At 37.7% G+C, this 24616-nt stretch overlaps 1 protein-coding gene, 1 long non-coding RNA gene and 1 pseudogene across 5 annotated transcripts; 1 reads left to right on the forward strand and 2 right to left on the reverse strand.

Moving 5' to 3' along the window:
* On the forward strand, window positions 1–7799 carry LOC149114865 (uncharacterized). 3 transcript variants are annotated; one of them, XR_016205925.1, is made up of 6 exons: window positions 1–817; window positions 2950–3034; window positions 3423–3546; window positions 5274–5398; window positions 5839–6058; window positions 6372–7799. It is a non-coding gene; the product is annotated as an uncharacterized LOC149114865 (long non-coding RNA). The 3 variants fall into 3 exon arrangements; XR_016205924.1 differs by lacking the exons at window positions 2950–3034; window positions 6372–7799 and having other exon boundaries at window positions 5839–6018; XR_016205923.1 differs by lacking the exons at window positions 1–817; window positions 6372–7799 and having other exon boundaries at window positions 873–3034; window positions 5839–6018.
* A 539-nt stretch (window positions 7800–8338) lies between these two features.
* On the reverse strand, window positions 8339–14896 carry LOC110053141 (uncharacterized; annotated as a pseudogene). The gene is made up of 7 exons (XR_016205922.1): window positions 14728–14896; window positions 11676–11734; window positions 10985–11090; window positions 10225–10333; window positions 9888–9953; window positions 9596–9642; window positions 8339–8744 (listed from the first exon to the last, which is right to left on the reverse strand). The product of XR_016205922.1 is annotated as an uncharacterized LOC110053141 (transcript).
* Window positions 14897–19840: 4944 nt separating this feature from the next.
* LOC110052911 (uncharacterized) lies at window positions 19841–23886 on the reverse strand. The gene is made up of 2 exons (XM_089284467.1): window positions 23614–23886; window positions 19841–20804 (listed from the first exon to the last, which is right to left on the reverse strand). Exons 1-2 carry the CDS (start codon window positions 23828–23830, stop codon window positions 20335–20337), a joined length of 687 nt encoding a protein of 228 aa, XP_089140593.1. The 5' UTR covers window positions 23831–23886; the 3' UTR covers window positions 19841–20334.
* Between the last annotated feature and the right edge of the window lie 730 nt (window positions 23887–24616).

The raw sequence follows: 24616 nt of genomic DNA on the forward strand, positions 1-24616 counted from the left end.
ATAGCGGAGCTCCGGCGGAGCCCCATACCCATATAAGGAAGAAAAGGAAACCCATGAATTGATTTTCTCATGGTTATCATGGCTAGCGGTATTGCTCGTGGGCGCGTACGCACGACGGCGACGACGACGACGACGACGACGACGGAGTCGCGCAAGATGGCGGCCATACTCAAACTAATAGGCTGACAGAGACATGCACCCTCAGTTGGTAGCGGGTGAATGCCATTTTTCTTGGCGGGATTTTTAAAGAAAAACGATAGCGGAGGTTGATTTAATATTTTTAAGACAGGGTTGCGCTGAAGCAAAAGACAGAAAGCAAGAATTAACAGGCAAAGAAGTAGCGAAGAAGATCGCGAAAAAGACTGAGCGGGCCAGCGCTGGGGAAGGAGGCGAAACAGTATTGAACAATGCCGTGAATTATAGCTAGTCAAGAGCTAGAGAAAGGAGGTGAAATAATATACCGAACAATGCCGTGAACCAAAGCTGACGAGGGCTATAGAAAGGAGGCGAAAGTACCCGACAAATTGATTCAGAAGACTGCCGAACTCTCCATGGCCAAGTTCAAAATTCGCGCGAACGTGATGCTGTGCAGCCGTGCAAGAAAATTCAAAAGTCACCTGATTTGGTCAGGTGATGAACAAGAGAAATCAAACGTACCCGAGTGTTTTAGAGAAATTGCAAAACAGTAAACGTAGCGGAGAGAAGTGGTTGATTCGTTGATCTATCGAAAATATAACTTCAGTTTAGTCTTCACAACTTTTGCTGCAAGTTTCTGCCCGGAAGATTTACACTGGCCGAACTGAATTGCCAACTTGCGGTAAGTGACTTTTGTTGTTGCGTTTGCTATGAAAACTAACAAGTTTCCTCGGTGATATAAGCTTATTTTCAATTGGAATCCATTAAAAGTCTTCCTTATTTGAAGCCATGCTGTAAGAGATTTTAAAAATTGCATCGTTTTAATTTCGCTCGTCTCTAAACAATAACACGTGGGTCGCTTTGGAGGTTGGAGGTCGTCAATTTAAGCTTATAACCTCACATCTAAAAATAAGCTTAACCAAAATCGTACTTGTAAACACGGCCGGGCGAATTTTGAAGTTTTCTCTGATTTAGTTAGCACTGCCGCTTCGTAGACTGCTAAAATTTGTTCTTCTGTTGTTGAAAACTGAACCAAGAAAGGTCTACAAACCATTTTAAGCCGAAGCGAACAGGATTTGCTAAATTTACTTTTGTTCCTATGTGAATATTTGCATATTGTGATTACAAAGTATGGAGATTTCCTCGTTTTGTTAGTTCAATTTATTCGGTTTGGCGAAATGCTTTTGTGAATTCCGAGGTTAAATTGGTTGAAGACTGGTAAAGCTACTGCCAATAAAATGACTGCAAAGCTAAATTAAGCCGTCGGCAAAAATACAGACTCTCAGTAATATTCAAATTTAAGTGTGAATAATTTTTAAACTTTAACACCGCAAGCTTAAACGAATTTTCTTTATCCTCTCTTTTATTCGGTCACCGTTCATTGAAAAGGGATTTGCTGTTGATACTCGAGCTCAGATGTAGTGATATGCATCTTGTGTTTATAATGTAGATTTCCTCGTTTTATTTTGTTGTCTGTCCAATTAGTTCGGTTTGGTGAAATGCTTATATAGTCCAAAATGTCGAGTAGACGATTATGCATGGCAATCCTGTCTGCAAATAAAGCTCTGCTTTGATTTTGATTGGCTATTTCATGTTATTTGTGCCATTGCTTTTGGTTGGGGGTACATGGACCCTATTTTCTTAATAAGAGGTTATTCCCCAATGCGGTATTTACACTTAATATGGAAATGTTCCAAAAAAGTGAGATAGTACTAATTAACTCGGTAAATTGAACAGTGTAATAGAAGTTCTTGCCCTGACCATTTCTCAGTAATAAGAATAACTTTTACATACATATATACACAATTTAGTTGGAGAGAGCGCTCTCCTATCTCCACTTTCTCTCTCTTTGCTCTCTTCTTCACACTAATTCTTTATTTACTAACTTATTAAATGAATGTCACTGACTGTTTTCTTTGTTGTGCGTGCATACTTTTTTGCTGGTCGAAGAAAGTTTCAGTTTCTTCCTGGCTGTACAGTTTCCTTTCTCCTGTCCTGTACCAATTTGTTTGTGATATAACTTCGTGAATTCTCTATTCTCCTTAAATTTTATCTCATCAGGTTGATAGAATGCACTCTCAGAGTGTTCCATCATTGTCTTCAGTCGCTACAATTTTCCGGAAAAAAGCAATAGTTTTCTTAATTTCCTTTTACTTTGTGTTAGGACTTCTTAGCATGCCTGTAATTGGCCCATGGGCATTACAGGAGAATTATTTTCAAGTAAAGAATTACATTCGTTTTAGTGTTGAGTATTTTAAATTGTTATGAATTAGGCATTTCTTTTTATTTTTTATATTTTTTATTTTAGTCGCACGCAATGTTTTATGGTTTTACCAAGGTATACCATGTAAATGTAAATAATGCACTGGAATTGGCCAATCAGAGTGTGCATTATATCGGCTTTAAACACAAACCACATATTACAAATGACTCATATGTAAATGATATTTTTATTACAGAGAACTAGACAGGGCAAGAACTTCTCCTTCTTTTGTGAATTTATATATTAATTCCTCTCAGTGCTGTCAAAATGTCTCAGGAACCTTCATTTCTGATAATCTGTTATTTTCCACCATACCTACAGCACAGAAGCTCACCAAATCCTAACTGATAACTAACATGTGTGTATCTCTAGCCTTTGCTGTGTGGTACATGTATATTCTGTTATCCTGCCTTAACTGCTAGGAAAAATTTTGGCAGAGCTGTTGCAACAGTTTCACTTAAATTGATTTCCAGTGACAGCGCTTCATGTAGCAGTGTTATTGAGTATGAACTTTATGGAGGATTTTAAATTTTTATTTTTTATGATTACAGACGACAATAAAATATACATGTGTATACATAACCTGATGTTGGTGTTGGTTACAAACCGTAGTTCATAATAGTCATCCTATTACAGGTAAGGGGGAAAAGTTCAGAGAGTTTAGAACATTTCTTCCCCCAGCACACCTTCTGTCTATAGGTGCAATAATTGAGAGGTTATATATATGTACGAAGAGTAATGTAAAGTTACTGTATAAACTTAGCATTAAAATCTGACATTTGAACACCTCCTTTGCTAAAATTAGTCATGATTTAATTGTTATCACTCCCTGTGAATTCATAGAGATTCCAGAGGCAAATTATAACCTAATGTGGAAGTCCTGTCTTCAAGTGAGGGAAAATGACACAAAAGAGTTACAATGAAAGTAAAGAGAATTGTGAATGTTGATATGGTGTACATTAACATCATGTGAAGGTATTTGGTCAGTGCCAAAGGCATAACATTTCATGTATTGCTTTTTCAGGACAAATTATATAACAGTGACATTTTAAAAGGTGTGATCAGAAAAATAATGAGTACATTGTCCAGGCAGCATCAGTTTATGGACAGCATATGCAGACAGTAAGAGGAACTGTAAGCACTACCATGTAAGTTAGTTTTATGCTTATGACTTCTTGTTCTTGAATTTTGTGTCATTTCATCACAAGAATAGGTAACGAAAGATGCAATAGTTGTTGCAATATATTTTTGAAGGAAAACTTAGAAGTCTGCCTATGCTGGATAACAGCCATGTGTAAACTGAATGTGAAGCAAACAATATGTTAAATATGGGGCAACCCTAAAACCCAGAAACCGGAATCCGGAATCTGGAACCAAAAACCGGAATCCAGAAACTGGAAACCGGAATCCGCAAATCAAAGAAAATAAGTTCTTCAAATACGCGAAAATTGTTTTGCTTAGCTTTTTGACTGTAAAAAGTAAGCTGCCAAGTAAAAAGGACCTCAAACTTAACCTTTTTTGAAACGAAAATTCCCCGTCTGTTGAAATTGGGCAACCGTTATTTTTAGTGAGGGCTATGATTATGAGAATCTCAGTAAAGTGCGTCTTAATTTTATTCCAAGCACCTCGAGAGTGTCTAAAATAAGCTTGCTGGTAATTGCCATTTTGTTTAATAAGTGATCTTCAATTTACCGGAAGTATAAATTTATCCTTTATGTCTAGTACATACTGAACAAGATAGAAAATGTCATAGAGAACAGGATATCCATCAGTGGCAGCCCCCTGTACATTGATGGTCACGCCCCCCAATTTCGAAGTCCAAGGGCTAACCCATCTGATCTAAATATGAAATTTGATTTTTCCAACAGATACGAGACCAATTCCAGCTTAACACAATTTCCACACTGATACTGTGACAAATCAGCATTTCATATTCTTAGCGGCCATCATATTAAAACAATTTGTAGAAATGTTGCACACTTACTTCCGTCTGCTTCTCACTTGCTGACAGATCAGACCACATGCTGTTCAAAGATGCTAAAAGACTGCCAGAAACTCACTGCAATATCCTATAATAGCTTGTTGTTAATGTGCTGCTCACCAGTCTTCTCAGAGCAATTTGATCTAGACAAGAACCGGGCTCTCACCAGGGCCAGCTTGAACAAAAGATGGGTAACTTAGCCTATGAGCAGGCTCTCGTGTTTGGGCTGGGGGTGTGAGTGGCAAAGCCGCATGAAGGCTCTTGGTGACATGCCAATGCAGAAAAACACTAGACACCTATTTAGCCTGCTCAGACAATAGAGACAGATACTACCAAAAAATCAGTAACCCTGACTGGATAGTGATGTACCCAATGAATAGCTTTATGCAGCTTTTGAACAACGGGGCCAGATATATAGCTAAGGGTTGTTCAGAACTAGTCAATAATTTTTTAGCAATTACAGTCTGTGGCTGAAGTAAAGCCAAGAAAATAAATAACAACAAAATGATTTTTGCTCATATTTATTTATTAGACATTGCTGAAGTGAATTATTTCTATCATCATTCATAATATCTGGATTCCAGATTCTGGATTCTGGATTTCGGTTTCCAAATTCAGTGTTTTAGGGTTGCCCCAGATGATGTATGTGCATATGTTAATCTTGAATAATCTGAAATTTTAGAGAGTTTAAAAATATCATATCATATCTGTGATGGTTCTGAGGTGGAGGGCTGTTACATGTACATGTAAATGTCTCATGCACGATTTTTCACTTGTTATGATTCAGGTGCAAATAGTTTCTGTATCTGTTGATGTGCAACAATCTACACCAATATTTCAACCTAATAATGTACAGTGTATATTAATTACCCAAATTATGCTGTTTGTTTTTAGTTGGCCAGTGCTACATAGTAATGTGATGTTGAAGTGCACAAATTTACAAACATGCCCAGTGTCAACTTGTCAAATACATGTATATGAACTGGCCAGACAGTGTAGATTACAAAATTCTCTGTAAGGTAAGATGTTTCTTAAGCATTATTTTGTAATTAATGATTTCTCAGACATTGTTTTCTTCAAGAAAAGATTCATACCCCACATGGAGGTTTTTTCTCTATTAGAGCTCTTGATTCCTGATACTTTAATTTGGAATTTCTAAAGACTGGCCATGAATGGGTGTTGGGTGTGAATATCTTCTGGAACTGCACATTCATTCATTGAGTAAGCAAGAACATCAGTATTTATCGTGACAAACTCAGATTTTCTTCTGGAAGCTGAACTCATATACAGTTGTACAGTTATATGTACAACCAAACAGCCTGGATGACCCTGTGATTGGGACGGTGCACATTGTTGTAACCCTCAATGTTCCAGTTGCTTGTTTGAAGCAAATTGCATTTGCTCTTGAACGCAAGTGGCGAAGTTCATAACAGTTATGTAAGTTTGCTTTGTATCTCAGGGCAGAGCCTGCCACAGTGAAAGTTGGAGTACCAACCCCTAGCATTTGATTCACTACTAACACTCAGTAAACAGCTAACAATGAAGTACACTGTATATCAAAGAAAGGAATTACATGCCTGTTCCTGTCAGTCAATATATGAACAGGTTACAGATGGGGAGCCTGTATTAAAACATCAAAGATTTTCAAAGCAACCATGGCCTGGTGAGATATTTCTGAGGTAATATAAATTTAAGGTCCTTATGATTGCTTATAGGCATTGATTTTTATTGTAAACAATATCTTACTGAGTGTATTTTTCTTGTGTGCTAATTGTTGGAGAACACAGAGGTCACTGTTATGACAGAGATATTAATTTGTGAAAAGTTCTATAAACAAATGCATCTGGGAACAAATTAATTTATCATGGATGCAGCTTCTGAGAGATCCCCAATATTAATGGAACATACACTGTTCATACAGTACATGTAAAAGAGTTCAGTAATTCATTACTTACGATTGTAATGCTTTGTTTGGTTTCTCTGTATTTACAGACAACTTGATGGGATTATAAATTCTGCACCAAGTTCATTGAATAAACTGACTTGGAGGTTCCGTTCTGCAACCCATCCTGTTTGTAGTAATATCCTAGCTGCAACATTGTGACAGATACACTGCATTACATTATTAAGAAACACATATTAACTAATTATTTTTAAGTGCCTGTTAATTTAATCAGTTTTTCTTAGAGATAATTTACTCATGGTTTATTTAAATAATTGGCTTTTTGGCTTTAAAATGATATTTATTGAGCTTTTAAATCAATTTTGTGATATTCTGCATTGGACATGGCATAAATTGATATTTTGCCAACACGAAATGGAGAACTGGTCTTAAGCAAAGTTGCAGGATTAGCATTTTTGTAGAAAGAAAGGGTTGAGAAATTTGTGACATTCTACAGACAGCCTTGCCATTCGCAATGTCCGATAAGGTTAATTTGTTCCATTCTGTTGTAGAAATAGTGTTCTCTAATTTATAAATTATTTCAATCTGTTGTTTAAACGATTGCCTTATAACCCCTCTCCTGGCTTTGGTGCATGTAGGATATTGATGTATTTTTTATCCATTTTGCTGTAAATTATCTTAATTGATGTGTCAATCAAAACATATCTTGGATATGCTGGGCTCTTCTGACAAATGTACCCATGCCTCATAACCTTTGAGTGCATTTGGTTGTGTAGTGCAGACAAAATACATGTACATAATATAACTTCCTCTTAGCTCACTGATAATTCTTGGTATAATTTAATCATAGTAAAATTAATTAATGGAATCCAATAACAGCTCTTGTAGTCCACAATGCCAGTCGAAAAAAAGAACAAATCACATTGAAATTGAATAATAAAATTATTATTAGAAGCCTATGCAAGTATTCATGATCAGCAAAAAAAAAAATATCGTAATTACCATTCATGCGAGGGTGATTTTGCTCATTGCAAACCCGTCCAGCAGGAGGAGACTCCATACAATAGTGAAGATGGCTAAATGTATCTTTGGGGACAAGTTAGAAAACAAAACTTTCCAACTTTTCACATATGTATACTGTTTTGGTACTTTTGTGAGATTTCATTTGGTAGAGATTCAGGGACTGAGTATATTGTAACCACTGCATTTCAATCAGTCCCCACAACAAAAAAATGTGTAAACTTCTTTTGTGTGGGAGTCCCCATGTTAGCTAAGGAAGAATATAATGATTAATAACAATGCCTTGTCTTTCTGAATAAGGTAGGAAAGAACAAGAAATGCCACCAAAAAGCACAGAAGACCGTTCTGTTATGTGATCAAGATTTTTGGTGGCTTCCAAGAAATCCTTGAAATCATGGCTCTATATTTCATAATCACACCATCTTACACCTCGATCTGCTGATGTAATACTAGTTCCGGCTGAAACTATTAAATCATTCGCAATTTACCTCATACAAGTTGGATTATTTTCATTAGTAACAACATTCCGAAAAATAACTGAGGAGCTCCGCTTTTAGGCTGGCCTAAATCTATATATTTTAATTGAATTTTGTAGGAGAAGGGTAATGGTTCATTATGTCCAGTCAAGGTTCGACGATTTGTGATATAGCGATTGGCACCGTGCTTTCTCTGGTAATTAAAAGGAAAGCAATTTCATCCTGCGTCCCGTTTTGACACTTTATTTGATATCAACATCGGAAATGTTGGGTTATTTTTCATGCAAATTTTCATGTCTACTGGAGATGGCAGGTTCTCTGCAGAGAATGTTCTTCCAAATGATGCAAAACACAATATGTTATTACACTTCTATACAGAGCAAGCCTCTCTTAAAGAGCTTTCAACGGAGAGTTTATTTTGGCTGCCATGTTGGGGTGCAAAAAGTACTCAGCAAAACCAGGGAGGTGTCATGTGAAAATTATGGCCAATCCCACTTGTTTGACTTGCCCCCCCCCCCCCCCCCAACCAAAAACCATTACACCAGTACAAAACACCAATATAACTTTTATATATTTTATATTTATAAAAACTTACAACTATAAGTCACAAAACGTTCAGGCATTACCAGCGTTTTTCTCGTTACAGTTTGATTGCCTTACAACCTAGGATAAAAAGCTGAAAAATTCTAAAAATTAATTTTAAAGGGAAATTTTCCTTTCACCTTAAAATACTACATCCAACCTACATGCAAGTGGATCAAAAGTGAGACAAGGAAAAAGATGATGGCTTAAGTTTGATTTCTACAATGAAAATTCATCTGCCTTGAACATTGCATGATCTATTTCCGTCACTCAGAGATATTATATATTGCTATCATATAATTGCTTCAGTTCCCACACATGTAGCAACGCTTTTATCAGCAATACTCTTGATTGATGTACTCCACATTTAGACATTTTGTAGACCTAGAGGACAAATAAATATTACCATTTAATTAATTTACTTTCAAATTCGAACTAACGAACTATACAGTAAAAATATTTCAGTTCCATTTCAATTCTTGTAATATTTCCCTCCCTCTTGAAGTAAAAGGGTTGACAGCATGGGTGGAAGGGCGAGTCTGGCGTCCCTTTATCTCACCCCTCACAGCGGCCATCTAATAAACCCCCTTCTAGCAGTGGACCAGTTCAGTTCAGTTTTATCATTGCACACTGTTTACAGAAAACAACTAAACATAAGATGGTTTACAATGACACAGAAAAAAAATACAAGTAGAAATTAACTAAAAGAAACAATATTTAGTTGTGTACAGTGACCAAAGTAGCCAATGAGCTTTCAAGTTGGTCACTGTCATGCAGATATAAGTTGTCGTTGGCCGCATGTTAAATATAATTTAAATTAATATTGGAGAGAAGGAAACGTTAATTAGAACAGCCCCCTCCCTCGATTTATTATTTGTAATTATTGGAAACCTTTATCTAACATTTAAACGATACTAAAATAAAATAAAATAAACGATAAATAAACGATACTACAATATATACCGACTTCAAAACTAAAAAAATAAACTATTAGACCTCAATCCCTACAGCTGGAAAGCATGTTGTGTAAATAATAAATAAATAAATAATAAATATACCTAATTGGCCACTCCCCATTGGGGCTTTTCAGGCTAGCCAACCTTTATGCAACGTGTTTACTTCGGTAATACCAAAAATAAAATATTTGGCTTGTTTCCGAATATCGCAAATTACTTTTCTTGAGGTTATAAAAACCATCAATAAGATCAACTTAATCTCATTTGATTTATACTAACCATATTTCTTTCTGATTTCATCGCGCTTCTCTCGTCTCTCTGCCTCCCTGCGGAGAAAAAAGTGAGAAATAAACAAAAATCAATGATTAGAAAAGTGATTTAACTTAAACAGTAATTTTATCTTCTTTTTTTAAATACAGTTACAAGAATTGCTTGCCCCTGGATTAGTTTCCAGAACTAATCGAGACGGGGACAAGAGTGATCAGGGGCAAGAGTGAAATAATTAGGGGCTATATTATATCCAACCTTGGAAATGAGTTTTATATTTGACCAGATGTTTATTTTTACATACCTATCCTTGTGTTTGGCAGTTATTTCCTGTCGCTTTTTACGGTTCTTGGTCTCTTCCTTGTCGGGTCTGAAATAGCAGCAATGAATTGCAATGTTTCAAAAACAAATTTGTGTTCGCCGCTAAAGTAATTACGATTGTGACAGTTCACGCTAGTTAAGGTGGCGCTGTCCTGATATGTTACGCAGTCAGGGCCAGCTGTTTGAGAACTTGACAATCATATCTCCGGGTCGAGGTTGGCCCGCTAAACACCCTTCGATCGCAACAGTCAAATAACTAAATGAACATGCATACCAACTTAATAATATGAGTAGATATCCCAGTAAGAAGAGTTACATACCCCCTTTGTTTTCGTCTTCGACAACAGCAGCAGTAGATGCAACATGTTAGGCCTACAAGCACCACAAAACCGGTCACAGACAGGGCAATGATCAGGACTCTTCCGGAAACTGTAAATTAAATTACAGCATTTTATCTTAAAAGATAACTTACATGAACTCCACACGGAAATCCACCCCTTAGAAAACTCCCATTAAAAGTGCCAACAGTCTTGATTAGCTGTAAATAGTCAGAACTCAGCACTATCAGTAGTTCGTGATTTTGTTCTGAAAGGAGTGTTGCTGGTGGCTGACTCTGACGTTGTCTCTTGACGTTGTCGAAACGTCAGTCACTAACAAAGGTCGGCTTTCCAGAATAAATGTCGTCCAGACAATCACAGTATACCATGGGGGGAAGGGGTGGGGGGGGGGGGGGGAAGGAGTTGTTCTTTTTCACGGGCAAAGGATAACGAAACCACTGCTTAATCAACGTATATGTTTTATATTACATGACGACGAGAAACGCTGTGTCTTGCCCGAAAATCCAACTCGAACTTCCATGTCAGGACAAAATTTCCTGGTTTTCTGTGTGAAACGCTTTATCCGGCGTAACTAGCAGATTAAAGCTACAACCTTGCAAGACTACTTTTTAACATAACGCTATAGTAGTTACTGGACTGGACCAAAACATTCCGAGGAAGCCACTTAAAAGTTCAAATAAAAGGCTACGCTAACCATTCCGGCCACGCCAGATTTTCTTTGAACGACGTGTGAATCACTTACCCAGACACTGTCCAGTCATCCATTCCTGATCCTCGCATGATTTGTGAAGGGTTTTCTTTACCACGCTGCCTGACTAGCATACTTTTGTTGGCTCACAGTAAGAACACTAAAGAGGGTTAAGAAAAAAATTCTACGATTCGTTTAACTTGTGTTGGTTTGCATTCATGTACACACATTGCAAATATTCCAAAGGATTGTTGTCATTTTGTCTTGAGAAATATGAGTCGATCCTAATATTTTTACTCTTTTCTCTCTATGCATGGAACGAATAGCGCGTTCCGGGCAGAGAGCTTATTCATAAAATGAAAGAGTATCATAAACCAACAACGACCACCGAGGGGGGAAGGGCAATAGTATATGGTATTCTTCACCCACCCTTCCTGTTGTACGAAGCCGAGGGTCTCAATTGTGGAATCCAAATCTGAAGCCTAAGAGTAAAACAGCGGAGGATAGAGGTAGGGGGTGGGAAGGTGGAGCAAGGTTTGGCAACCCATAACAAAGTTGCTGAAATGCGGTTAAAAGGAACAAACACCTAGAATTAGACAAAAACAATTATTCTTCCAGCTTCATTACCGTTTTCGGGAAACCTCGATGACAACAATACAATGTAATGCCTCCACGTCAAGCTATTGATCCAATCTAGCTATATTTCGTAGACCGTGGTGCTAACTTCGTAATAACGTGAACTTACCCCCGACACTTCGACGCAATCTTTACACGACTTGCCGCTGTGTATATTACAGTTAACATCTAGGGTAAACGAAAAGAGAAATAAGACCGGACTACTTTTGCACTAGAAGTTATATTTCTGGGTGTGTGGCCATTTCGGGATGTTTTGACATTTCGTCCTTAATAAGGTATCTGTATACCCCAAAATTGACCATTTTTTAAAAGTGTTTTTGGCTTTTTCTGAGATAGATGTTATTTCAGATAGATCTTATTTAGATCTTTCATGAAAAAAAAAGTTCTACGGCAAAAGCTTGATACCATGCAAAGTTACAAACGAAAAGCGCCTCTTTCCATTTATTATATCTTTTTGATAGCTGTCAACAGATGTCGCGAGAAGTAAATTTGCATTTATAACGCTGCCAAAATAAATAAACCCGGTCCTGTCTGGTTGCCTCCCTGGGTGTTTAGAATCTAAAATGTGAAACTGACTACTTCGAATTCGAATATCGTTACATCCGTGTAATTGTTATATCACTGTGGGGAATAAATTCTGGAAATGAAGCGGCACATTTTTCAGCCTGTTGCTTCGTTAAGATATTCTCCCATATATCTCCGGATTGTCACAGTGTGTTGATCGGTTTGCAATCGGAATACCGTAATTACGATTAATCGAAAGACATTTATGCATCCGGAACAATATCTTCTAATGTAAAGGTAGTCAAATTCAGTGCCTAGAAGTAGTCTTCATTTAAAAAGTTCCGTTTTCAGTAAGTCCCAAGCGGAAGCTTTTTAGTGGTCGACCGAGCGTGAATTCTTCAAACGACAAGGTTTTCCATCAATTCCTTTACCTTCGTCTGTTGTGTGCAAAAGTTCCGAATCTTAGAGTAACAAGACACCTAAAGGGGATGCTTTGGTTAGTAAGCGTAGCATTGGAATGAATTGTGAAGTTACAGTTAAGTGCGACGATTAGTTATTTAGATCAGCCATAGAAATCACTGTAGAAAGTGTTGCAGAAACCATCACTGTGTTTGTAGTGGAAAATAAGGTAGGCGGAAAATTACTGTGCGAGCACAATCTCCTTCCCCTGCTCCTTCCTCTTTCTGGGTGATCTACAAGATGGGACGAGAGTGTGCATGGTATTTAGAAGTGGCATCAAAACTGGCTGAAGTAATATATTGCAGCGTGGAAAATGGGATTTGCTTTTTTCCTAATTCGGCCATATCACTTACGTTGAGTACTGCCAGAAAATTTGAGACATTAATGGTAACGCAAAGTTTTTTAAAACGTTGCGTTAATCCAATCACAATATTTTAGTCTTCAAATTTGAAGACTAAAATATTGTGAAGGGCTGTATTGCTGTCAATGAAAGTGACAAATCTACTAAAACATTAACAGGCTAAAGTAATGATTGTCTGTTCTATAATTAGACGCTCTTTTGTGTGAGAGAAGGACTGAAGTAGGGTATTTATGAAAACATTAACAAAAGTATTGATTGTCCTTAGAGGCTCACTTGAGTGAGAGAGATACGTAACGCAACGTAACGCAACGTAACGCAACTGGTATATTGCCATAATGTATGCTTGTTTATTCGAGATAACGAAAGGATTAAACCATGCATCTTAACAAATATTTCCCTTTGTATTTATAACTGTTAACAGTGGAACACTGAAAGTAAAATAAAATCGACTGGATTAAACCTTCTCGCAAACACTTTTTACATGTGTGTCTAGCTCTGGTAAATAGGTAGCTCAATGTCAGCAAGAATACACAAAACCTTAAACATACACGTAGCACGATTGTCGACTCATGGATTGAACTGTGAAAGTTTCGATAGAGTAAAACTCTCGAGGGTTAAATATCTTCCAGTGCAAACTAACAAATATTCGATTTCATGAATTTGAGCCAAGTTTTGAAATGGTTGGTCTCGATGTTTTCCGTGATGGACTCCTTGATTTTGGAATACACTGATTCAATGAATATCGTGTGTCAAAGTTGCTTCAAACGTCTTGTTTAGACTAAGCGCGCGTTAGGCACGTAGGCCCGATGAACAAGCAGGTTCGGTTGCTGAACTCGTTGGTTCATTTGGCAGGCCGAGTGAATAGTGAACGCGTTGGTTAGATGCGTAATACGGAACGGATGATCCGCGAACTCTATGCAATTTTCACAGTTCAATTCAATACACAAAGTCGAAACACCTTCTAAAATTAAATGTCTTACCTTCTGTCTATTTCCTGAACACGTACACGTTGCTACGAGCATTACATTGTCTACACAAGCTACTCCTTGCCAGAATCGCAGAATCTTTCGAAATTACAGTACTTTTACTCCTGTGAAAGTCATGTCATCTTGCATTTGCTTCCAAGTTTAACCTTCCAGCTGTGACGTGCATTTCATTGTCAATCAAATTTGTCGATTTGCGTCGACGATGAAAAAGGAACCCCGGGCAAACCTTACCGTGGCCTGCCACAGGCATCCCACGGGAAAAAAAAAAAACTAAGCTAACACTTGGGCATGGCCAGTTATAATTTTAAAACCGTCTAGCGCGATAAAGCAAAATTCAGACCACCAGACGAAAGCTCTGCTCCTTCAATTTGAATGGTCACACATTAAAGGTATCAGCCACAGAACGAAAGGAGTGATTGGAATCATTTCATACAACATAACAAAAACGTGACATACAAGCATTACAAAATACGTGGCTTTCATTAAACAATGATTGAAGGCATTAATCAGACACACAAGGTTTTCTCTAGTCTGCCTCCCTGCAGTGATTTTACCGTCACACAACGTTCCCTTAGAAGCGTTGTCTGGTCTTGTTTAACGCCGTCACAACAATTTGGTCTCTTCATTCTAAGCCGCAGAGCGGGCTTGACTCTGCTCCCAGTCTGTAGGGGAAGTATATCCTAATGCTCTGCGTTTTAACTACATATAAACACAGCTTTTTCGATTATACTATGGCGGTTTATCAATTCTTTCACATTCGGTCAAGTATTCAGTGCCGATGCCTGCCATTTGCTTGATATTTTTAAACTACAAACAAATTAAAATTTGTTTACTCAAATGCAATGACTCACCAGCTTTGGCCGCGTGAGACCACGACTGTATGTAAAAGAGAATTAACAGCAAGGCAGAAGTCAAGAAATAGTCTGAACGAAACATCGATAACCGCTTCGTGGCGTACAAGTCGATATAAGCTACCGTCAACAACGAATACAGCCACGTTTCCGCCACGCGGGGCATACAGATTTCTGGGAAGGAAATGAGGTCATCGTGATGTCCGAAAGGGAAAGAGCAACCGAGATTATATACTGATTTGATGACCTCAAGGTTGGTACACACTGGAGGACATAACGAAGCGGGGGCATGTTGCAGCGATAGTTTTGTTTGTGCGACAACATATTGCAAGGAATTCAGGTCTTTATATTTTAGACGTATATTTGTTTATTTCATTTCTAGGTGAATGAATGAGTACAAATTATGTTGTTGTGGTTGGAATTTCTACATCATGCATCATTAAGATGGGACAAAATGACCTCAATTCTCAGTGTCGCATCGTGTGTGCTGCTCTCTCAATCTGTCCCCACTACGAAAAAGAATGAACCAGTATCAGCTTCATGTGCTCAAGCATATGCGTCCTTTGTGTACAAAATGTTTAAGCAAGCAACCGGAACGATGATCCTGCTGGTATACGTTGGATCAATAGTGATCTAATCGGCTTTACATATAAAATGAAGAACACAAAAGCAGAAACCGACACAACGTAGGATGATTTTTTGAAGGTGTACTATATTTCGGCTGGCCAAACCAGCCTTCTTCAGGTACAATGAGAATTTTACATTGGGACGTATTTTTATGTAGCCGATATTTTCGTAATACCGAAAATACGCAAAAGTAATTGACAATGTAAATTAAAGATAAGCATACGGTAAAATAAAATAACATAATAAGAGAAGATAATAAAAGAAAACAAATGGAAACAATTAATGTTTCTTCACGTATGTTCAGACCATCAGGATCAATTGTTCTGCCTTTTTGAATTAAAAAAGCTTCCCTGACCTTACGGATAGAGTCTGATCGGTTCGAAAAGATTTTGTCCATGTACACACGGAGGAGCTTATCCCCGCCTCACGCCCTCACGATATGTCCCCTTGTGTGAGCCGACGTTTATGTTCTGTGAACTTGAACGCTTGCCGGACTTATTAAATTAGTTCATGTTCTACGCTGTGGTCATGGTAAACCGGTATTATGCTCTTGACTCTGGCCTCCCACCAAATTTCTCTTTACGAGATACATGAGCGCGCGTCTCTGAAAGGGCACCGCACGCAAAAAATCTTCACTTGTCGGCTAGTGTGCGTTGAATTCAGACAAGTCTGCGACAAGATCGGTGCTTGTCGGGCGATAATTTATCTGACAGTGCTAGATCTCAGAATGTCTTCTCGGACTCTTGCAGTCTTCGATCCAGTAATACGTCTTCAGTGGTGCTCCTAGCGATACGCTCAAGAAGACCTCAAGAGGTGGGTCTTTCTGCGCCGTTGTGCCGAAACCATGGAACAAAATGCAAACAGACATTTTAAATGGAGATAAATTACCTTCATTTTATAAGTGTTTATTGAAGGCAATCTTTTAGGCTTGCTATTGTATTTACTCGTGACGTTTTTCGTTTTATACATCTTTCTCAGGTGGGGTATTTTATTGTTTTCACTGTTTGCTCTTCAACTTTAATTTAATCCCAGTTGAATTTTCTATTTTATTGTATTATGTAATACGTTTTTCATCAAGTTATGGAATTAGCACACGTAAGTTATCGCTTTAGCGTTTTGTATTAATAAAGCGATAGAGCGGTTTTCGTTCGAGTGTCATAAGACCAAAGCCAAACCAGTTACTTATCAATTAGACTACTGAGCCAATCGCAAACCGTAGTAAAACCAAAACCAAAGGAATTACCTGATTCCTTTCGACACTCAATTGAAAACTGCTCTATAGATGTGTAACTGAATGTGTATGCATTGATGCCGGCGTTGAAGTTATTTGTCTTACTTATTTCATGATATTATTCATGGCGGATCAATGGGGGGAGGGGGGGGGGGGGCGGGGGAAGAAGGGCCGGATTATTAAATTTTTGACCGCAAAAACTGCCGGAAACGAGGGTTTTATCTGTCCATCTGTATAGTTCCTCGAAACAGAGATTTATCTCTTTAAATTGAAACGAGGGTTTATCTGTTAAAAATCCTGAAACGAGGGTTGTATCTGTTAAAAACCCTGAAAAGAGGGTTTTATCTGTTAAAAACCCTGAAACGAGTGTTTTATCTGTTAAAAACCCTGAAACGAGGGTTTTTTCAGTTGAAATCCTTGAGACAATATTTTGATCTGTATCAGTCCCTGGAACGAGTAATTTATCGGCATAAGTACCCGAAACGAGTGTTTCATCCGTTTAAACCCCTGAAACATGGATTTTATATGAATAAATCCCTAAAACGAGGGATTTTTCTGTCCTCTGCATGAGTAGTGCATTCCCACTCGATGCTTTGGGACAATTTGATCAAAGAAATATTTTGCTACGGATCTTGGGTTCGCAATTTCATCGATAATGGCGCCGGGTTGTGATCTTAGCTTTGCAGCAATTTGGCTGCCACTCAAACGTTGTCGTGTGGGAACTTTGCGGAAACTATAGCACTGTGTAATTTAAAACTTCGTGGTTTCGAGCAAAACTAACTCTCCCGCAGATAGCATAGGAATAATTTGTAGGAAGGAAGTAGGAAAACAGTTCTATATAAACTTAACTGACTGACAGTGTAATAACAATTAATTTAATTTTTTGTTTTGTTTTGAGATCTTCATGGACATCGTTTACCAGTTGATACTCACTAGTTGACCTATTGAAGCACAATTCCACGCTTCACGCTTATCATCAACCAACAGACATTTCTGGTTCAACCGCAAACAAAAAATTGTGATATAGGCAAACCGGCTTAAGGTACTAGTACTCAATAGTTTAACTGACTAAAGCTTGGCTACGTTAGTTAGCAACGAGGCATGTAAAAATGAATCTCATTTTCTATGCATTCCGAGATTAATTAGCATATACACTAGTTTTGCATCTCTCAGATTTGCTCACTAATACCTTTATATTGCAAGACACAAATTTTGAGTTAAATGGATACTAAATATCAAGAGGAAATAGTCGCAAAATGCAGCCAGTAAAAAGGCGTTGAGATGTCTACCGAGGTGAAACTCTCCTTCGATCTTAAATGGATTCTAGATTTTCCTCAGTTGCCACAGAGAAATTGTTTTTGTGTCACTTTGACATCCTCGAGGTCATGATTTTGCTTGAGAATAATTTTCCATTGTGATAAATTCTTTGTCCCAGCCAAAAACCGCTGATCTGAGATAAGGGGAAGTGCCTGTCACATTGGAAACCTAATGATCTCAAATCGTTAGGTCCCAAAGCTACAACCATGGACAAATTGTGTTAGAAAAAGCCAAAAACATGAAATCTTAACATAATCCCTACAGAATAAGTGTCAGCACCCCCATTCCCTCTTTCAATGTTAAAAAATGGTGAAATGCAAACTTGTGTTTAAAGTGCCTATGAAGTAAAAAATAATTGCTGCTAATTTGAAAGGTTTTTCAAAGTAAAGAAGATTGGCCTTTCCCTTTTTGGAATATCTTTTTTTCATTCTAGAGATATTTACATTTTTGTATTATGCAAATGAGGAAAGTGATGAGGTCATAGGTGGTTTCACTTGAACAGTAAAACACTGATTCAAGAATATCTCTAGGAATATTGGAGCAGTGTTCTTCAAACTTGGCACCACAAATGTGCATCACAAAAGAAACAGAATGACACTTTCTGTGTTGTTGCCATGGCAACTGTTCTGGCTCAGGTCTCTTTCTGTGAAAAAACAAATATGCCAATTTGCAACCTTTTGAAAAGGGACAGAGGGTCTTACTCGGAACACACATGATTCCCATACTGTCTTAACTCTCCCCATTAGATTGTTGGGAGTGGATGATCCTTGTTTAAGATAAAATCTGGTAATGTTAGTTTTAATTAAAACAGGACCAGCGGCATAACTGTTGTCACGGCAACGGCACGATGGGTGTCATTTTGTTTCTTTTGTGATGTACATTTCTGGTGCCAAGTTTAAAGAACACTGCTTTAATATTTCTAGAGATATTCTTGATTGAGTGTTGAACTGTTTCAGTGGAACCACCTATGACGTCATCACTTATAATACAAAAACGTGAATATCTCTAAAACGAAAAAAGGTATTCCAAAAAGGAAAACGCCATTCTTCTTTACTTTGAAAAGCCTTTCAAATCAGCAGCAATTATTTTTTACTTCATAGGCACTTTAAGGATTTTGCCTACATTGCACAGGGGTGAGAAGGGCAAAATGCTTATAGAATGATTAGCATATCATTCATAGGAAAGCTGGTACGATATGTTAAAACTGGTGTTCTGTAGTTCTTCAAAGAGTTCAAAGTTCCTGATAAAGTGACGACACTGAAAGGAATTTAGACCGTAGTGTATGATTAAGTAATATAATACTATTAAATTGCACTAATCAGGAAAAAAAAACGGATAAAATGAAAAAATCAACAAGAATGGAGATGAAATAGTCAAAAAAACAAAAAACAAAAAAATGAGATAAAATATTAATTGCCAGTTTTTCTCACCTCAAGTTTTGAAAAAAAAAATTTTCCTTGGAGTGGATACGAGTTATTTTTCGTATTAGGAGTCGCCTTGGTGTACCAAGATTCCAGAATAAACTTCTGAAATACGATAATTACCTTTGCCAACGATAGAAGAGTTACTGTAAATGACGTGGTCAAGAGACCATGCATGATTTTAAATCCTGGGGCCTTTGGTCGCTGTTTTGAACTCCTTGTAAGTTTTTTTCCTCGTAACAACTGATCTACACATAGCAATTGGCACAAAGTCAAAGTCAGGTTGTAAATCTAAGGATAGTCGTGACTTTGAATCCAGGAACTCTTATTGAAGCGTTTTGAATGGCTTGTTGTTTTTGCTGTTATTGTTGTTAGTATAAAATCTGTTAATTATAATTGATTTCAGATGAGAAATGTCCGTATAGTGATGTCTGGAAATCGGTTATATACTAACTCCCATCTGGTTTATCAGTGACAGGGTGAAAATGAGAGACAACCATGTATGAACCAAAAAGAATGGTTTATATCATGAGTTTTAATATTAACGTTTCGTGAAAGTGAGTGTCGCATACAGGAATAGTTCTTTCCTCAATCGATCCGCCATAGGTCTATAGCTAACAAAGGCATTAAGTTTGATAATGACAGCTATCTTGACATTGATCTTTTCACTGTCCCTACTGTGAACTCTGTGACATACTGTGAACGTGCCTTTTCTTTCTCCGCACCTATATTATGGAACAGTCTACCGGATTCTGTTAAAAATACAACATCTCTTTCGTCTTTTAAATCTGCCCTCAAAACATTCTTGTTTCGGAAATCTTACTTTTGATTTATTTTATTTTATGAGGAACTGTATTTTAATTAATTATTTCATTTATTTTATTTATTACTGTTATTAGAAATATTTTATAGGATTTAACTAATTTATTTTTTATAGTAATATAAGCGCATTGAGTTTTTTAAATGCGCCCAAAAAACATAGGCAAAAAGATATCCTGGCACCTCAGTACCTCAACAGGAAGGCCTGAAACCGCTCTTACGCTTCAGTCTGCCATTGCAGCAGAGGTAGAAAGTGGCATCGTAGGAGTACCTTCGACAGCATGCTGGCCTCAATCCTGTCTTGCGCACTCGGTTACCACCGCAGCACTGGTAGAAAGTGGCATCGTAGGAGTACCTTCCACAGCATGCTGGCCTCAATCCTGTCTTGCGTACTCGGTTGCCACTGCAGCACAGGTAGAAAGTGGCATCGTAGGAGTACCTTCCACAGCACGCTGGCCTCAATCCTGTCTTGCGTACTCGGTTGCCACCGCAGCACTGGTAGAAAGTGGTATCGTAGGGATACCTTCCACAACAGGCTGGCCTCAGTCCTGTCCTGCGCACTAGATAACCATTGCAGCACATGTAGAAACTGGGGTTGTATGGTCTTCCTCTGCATTTGGGCCTGAACAAGCGACGCTCTTTGGCCCCTAGTATGTTTGACACTGATGTTGATAAACAAAACAGAACAAAAAATCTCAGGTGCTGATGAAGATCTTTGATCTGATTCATAGAATACCGTTATAACACCGTTATTATTCGTAAACCAAATCCTAGAGCCACCCTACACAACAAAAAATTAAGCACCACATGATATAAAGCACTCTACAACTTTCTTTTAATTGGTCATCTACACACACAAAATAGATATATGTGCTCTTCAATAAATATTGAACAGTCTTCACGTGTGCTCAAAACTATTTTCTGTCTTTGATTTTCGACCCACAATTTAGCTATAATTTCTTTCGTGTATGAATAAAAGCTCTCTGTACTAATCTGATGTTATCTCATCATACGGTAAGCATAGAGCATCAAATCACCAGAACTGGGCATTTTGACGATGTCACGCAATATAAACAGTTTTTTTTTTTTTTTTTTTTTGTATTTTCAGATAAGCAAAACCCAACTCCATAGATTAGTATAACATGCGAAATTTAGTAAATATGTGAAAATAAAACTATGATAATTTCAATTAATAAATGAATAAATAAAACTTTTGCAAACTCAAGAAAGTATTAGGCCCAAAATTTGCCAATTTAAGGCGTCCCATATTTTTATGGGCTGACAACGGGGTTTTTTTTGTCTTGTTTTGTTTTGCTTTTAAACTTTGCATATTTAGTGAATTCGTTGTGATAATATTCAATCGAGCAGAGAGGTTTATATCAACTTTCAATGGAAATCAAAGTGCTCTATCAGTAAACCCGTGAATTTCCCCGTGCATGATGATTGACATGTTCTAGCCTTTACTTAATATGAAATTACTCTTTTCAGTACATAAAAAACATGAATATTTTAACGAGGAGAAGTTCCAAAAAGCAATAACCAGAGCTTCTTTAACTGAAAATAATGATACTGATGGTAAGCTTTCAAGGTTCTCCTCTCGTAACTTCATACCCACAGCAGTAAGGCTCTTTAAAAACTTTTGACCAACACTGTAAGACAATATTGACAGATATTGACGGTCAACCTTTTCGTGACCCTTTCCCAGTGTCCTTCTCAGCATCAACGTCACCGTTGCGTGACGTACGGCCTAACAATTGAGATAAGCACTTCTCCGATCAACAAACGAACCGGACATTTTAACACACAATCAAAAAAAAGCTGACATTTACATTTCCCCTGATCAACAAATTCACAAGAAGTTCTAAAAGCATTTAATTTGAGATTCTCGACCTAACAGCGCCATTTTTGGCACAACACCCACAACTACGTAACACGATATTCTGGACATGTCAAACAATATATAACCCGGCGTGCCCAATCGATGAAAATCGATCATCGAAAACCAATCAATATAATCAATATAATGGATAAAAATTAGTCGATTAATATCGATTGGTTTCACCAATCGATTAAAATCGATGCTCACAATGCAATTCCTCTTAATTGTATCGATTTTTATCGGCTTTAATAAATGAACGATTTATAATTCTTAGCCGTAAGCGGATACGTTACGCATCCGTTCGGGTGGACACAAGTCAGTCTTGCCGAAGTTTTACGAGGTTCAAATGACGGGCGAAATGAACGTTTATTGACAGAGACTGTAATGAAGAGCTACCACAAGTTTGCATTGAAACTTACACAGGTGAAGTTTACTGTGTTATAGTTTAGTCTGTACGCGGAAAAACGAGGAAATTGGCTGGATCTCTTGCTATTTGTAGGAATCGGTACTTTCAAGAAACGTTGTTCAACGAATCCGCGTCTGCTCACGTAGATTGTAGAGGGCTATTTAGAGGGTCGTCCACGTATCAGGGGTTTCAACTGATCAGACTTTTCAAAGAGAGTTTTCAATACACTTTCAATCACGTCTTTTATATTTTCGACACATTTAGAGGAAAAGCAGCAATTGAACGACAGATCTCTTTTTAGGAAGAGAATAAATTATAATAGGTCAGACTTTCAATGACTAATGCATAGTTCAAACGTTTCTGAAGTCATTATTAAACGATTGCTCTTGACAATCGATATAATCGATGAAAATTGATTAAAATCAATGAAAATCAAAACTCACAACTCTTTGGATCTTCGATTTTTATCGATTTCCGATATCAATCGATTAATTACTATCGATAAAAATCGATTACAATCGATTCTATCGATTATCGAATTTCATCGATTGGGCGTGCCGGGTTACATAAGTGTCATTTGCTTGGGCACAAGGAAAAATACCTTTTCTGGTATCATACAGCTTTTGTTGTGAATGATGATTGATGTTAGCTGACCTTGACGTAAGATGGAATTACCGTTAAAGTGTTTATGGAGGAAGAATTATAGTGATTGTTCGCAAAGTTATTTTTGCTGGACCTCAAGCCCAGAGCAGAAAGATTATTTAAAAACTGTTCACCAACACTGTGTGGCAATGCTGACAACATTTTTGTGCGCCTTTCCTAGTCTCGTTCACGGCATCTACGTAACGGTTGCGTGGCATACGTACGAAAAGTTAAAAGATGATTGACCAAACCCTCAGAGTGTGGCAACTGCTGGGAGTAGATACTTTGCTTTCGGATGGCTAAAACATTTTGTAACTTTGTATATGCAGAAAAACAAAAAGAGTGAATAGTGTAGAAAATAAAGCACACCTAAACAGGGTAATATATTGCATATTTGGAAAAAGGATCAAAGTAATATTAAGTTTGACAGAGCTACTTTTGTAGGGTAGCGTTAGCTTTTAAGGGTTGTTACTTTTGGCAATTGCAGACGAGCGATATATCTACTTTCGGGATGTAACACGTTGATAATCATGGGGCTACATACTGTCTTGCTCCTGTCCGTGTTCGTTTGTTTCCGCCTCATGAAGCTCGTTAATGTCTTGAAGGTTTCCTTTCACATCCCACTCAGCTCCCGTGTCCTCGATTCCAACAACTTTGGGGTCTCTTTTCAGCTCTGATTCGTCTGCTTTGCTGAAGGAATCGCAGCGACAGACAGCGAAGAAAAAAACTGCACACATAACAAATGAGGTTGCAGGCGACATGCTGCACGCGAAGGTCAGTCCTGTACAATACAAAGTATCACAGAGTTACTTAAAAAATCTATTTCCTACATTTATATAGTGTTACAGATAAGGACAATATACGTGAAACGTGTTATATCAGCCGTTATATTATTCTGGTGACATGCTCTTACGTGAACTTCCGCACTCGCCACGAGAACAGAAAATTTCTGGTCACGAGACCAATATGACGCTGCATCTGATGTATAAAATCATAGTTTTACAGTAGGATGGAGTAAAAGACTTGCTCTAATGTAAACTTTATTAATGATCATTTCCATTTCAAAGGTGGTGGGGAAAGCATTTTGATTCCAAACTTAGCGCGTCTCCCACGATTTGCTTACGCAGTTAAAATACTGAAATATCTATATGCGCATACTGGTCGTGCGTCTCCTTTTGAGATGGCTAATTTTAAGCATGTCACTTAAACAGCGGAAAACAAATATTGCAGACAAATATCACATATTTGAATCTTCCTACTGGCAAGAAGTAGACCACCAGTTGGCTATTTACGAGGTGTACCCAATGCATTGAACTTGTTACCACCGAAAACACATCAGTTCAGTAACAGGGTGGAGAACCAAACCAGCGCCCTAAACAACACGGCAGACTGTCTCTATTCATAGCTATATATCAGTAGCCAATATCATTACCAGTCACTTTAAATCTTTTTCAGTATACTTGCCCAAGGATGCCGAGACATTCCTAATCTGCTTGAAAGACTGGATTGCCAACACTTCAAAAACGAAGAGGACAATACAAACGAAC

Source organism: Orbicella faveolata, unplaced genomic scaffold (assembly GCF_042242905.1).
Source record: "Orbicella faveolata isolate gen_17 unplaced genomic scaffold, um_ofav_v1 contig_13, whole genome shotgun sequence".
NCBI lineage: Eukaryota > Metazoa > Cnidaria > Anthozoa > Scleractinia > Merulinidae > Orbicella > Orbicella faveolata.

What these genes read in the sequence shown, in the direction of transcription:
- LOC110052911 (XM_089284467.1), bottom strand. Translation starts at nt 23,830, where the DNA reads ATGTCGCCTGCAACCTCATTTGTTATGTGTGCAGTTTTTTTCTTCGCT. An exon ending in ACACGGACAGGAGCAAGACA is followed by an intron (nt 20,805 to 23,613) that starts GTATGTAGCCCC and finishes TATCAACATCAG; the next exon opens with TGTCAAACATACTAGGGGCC.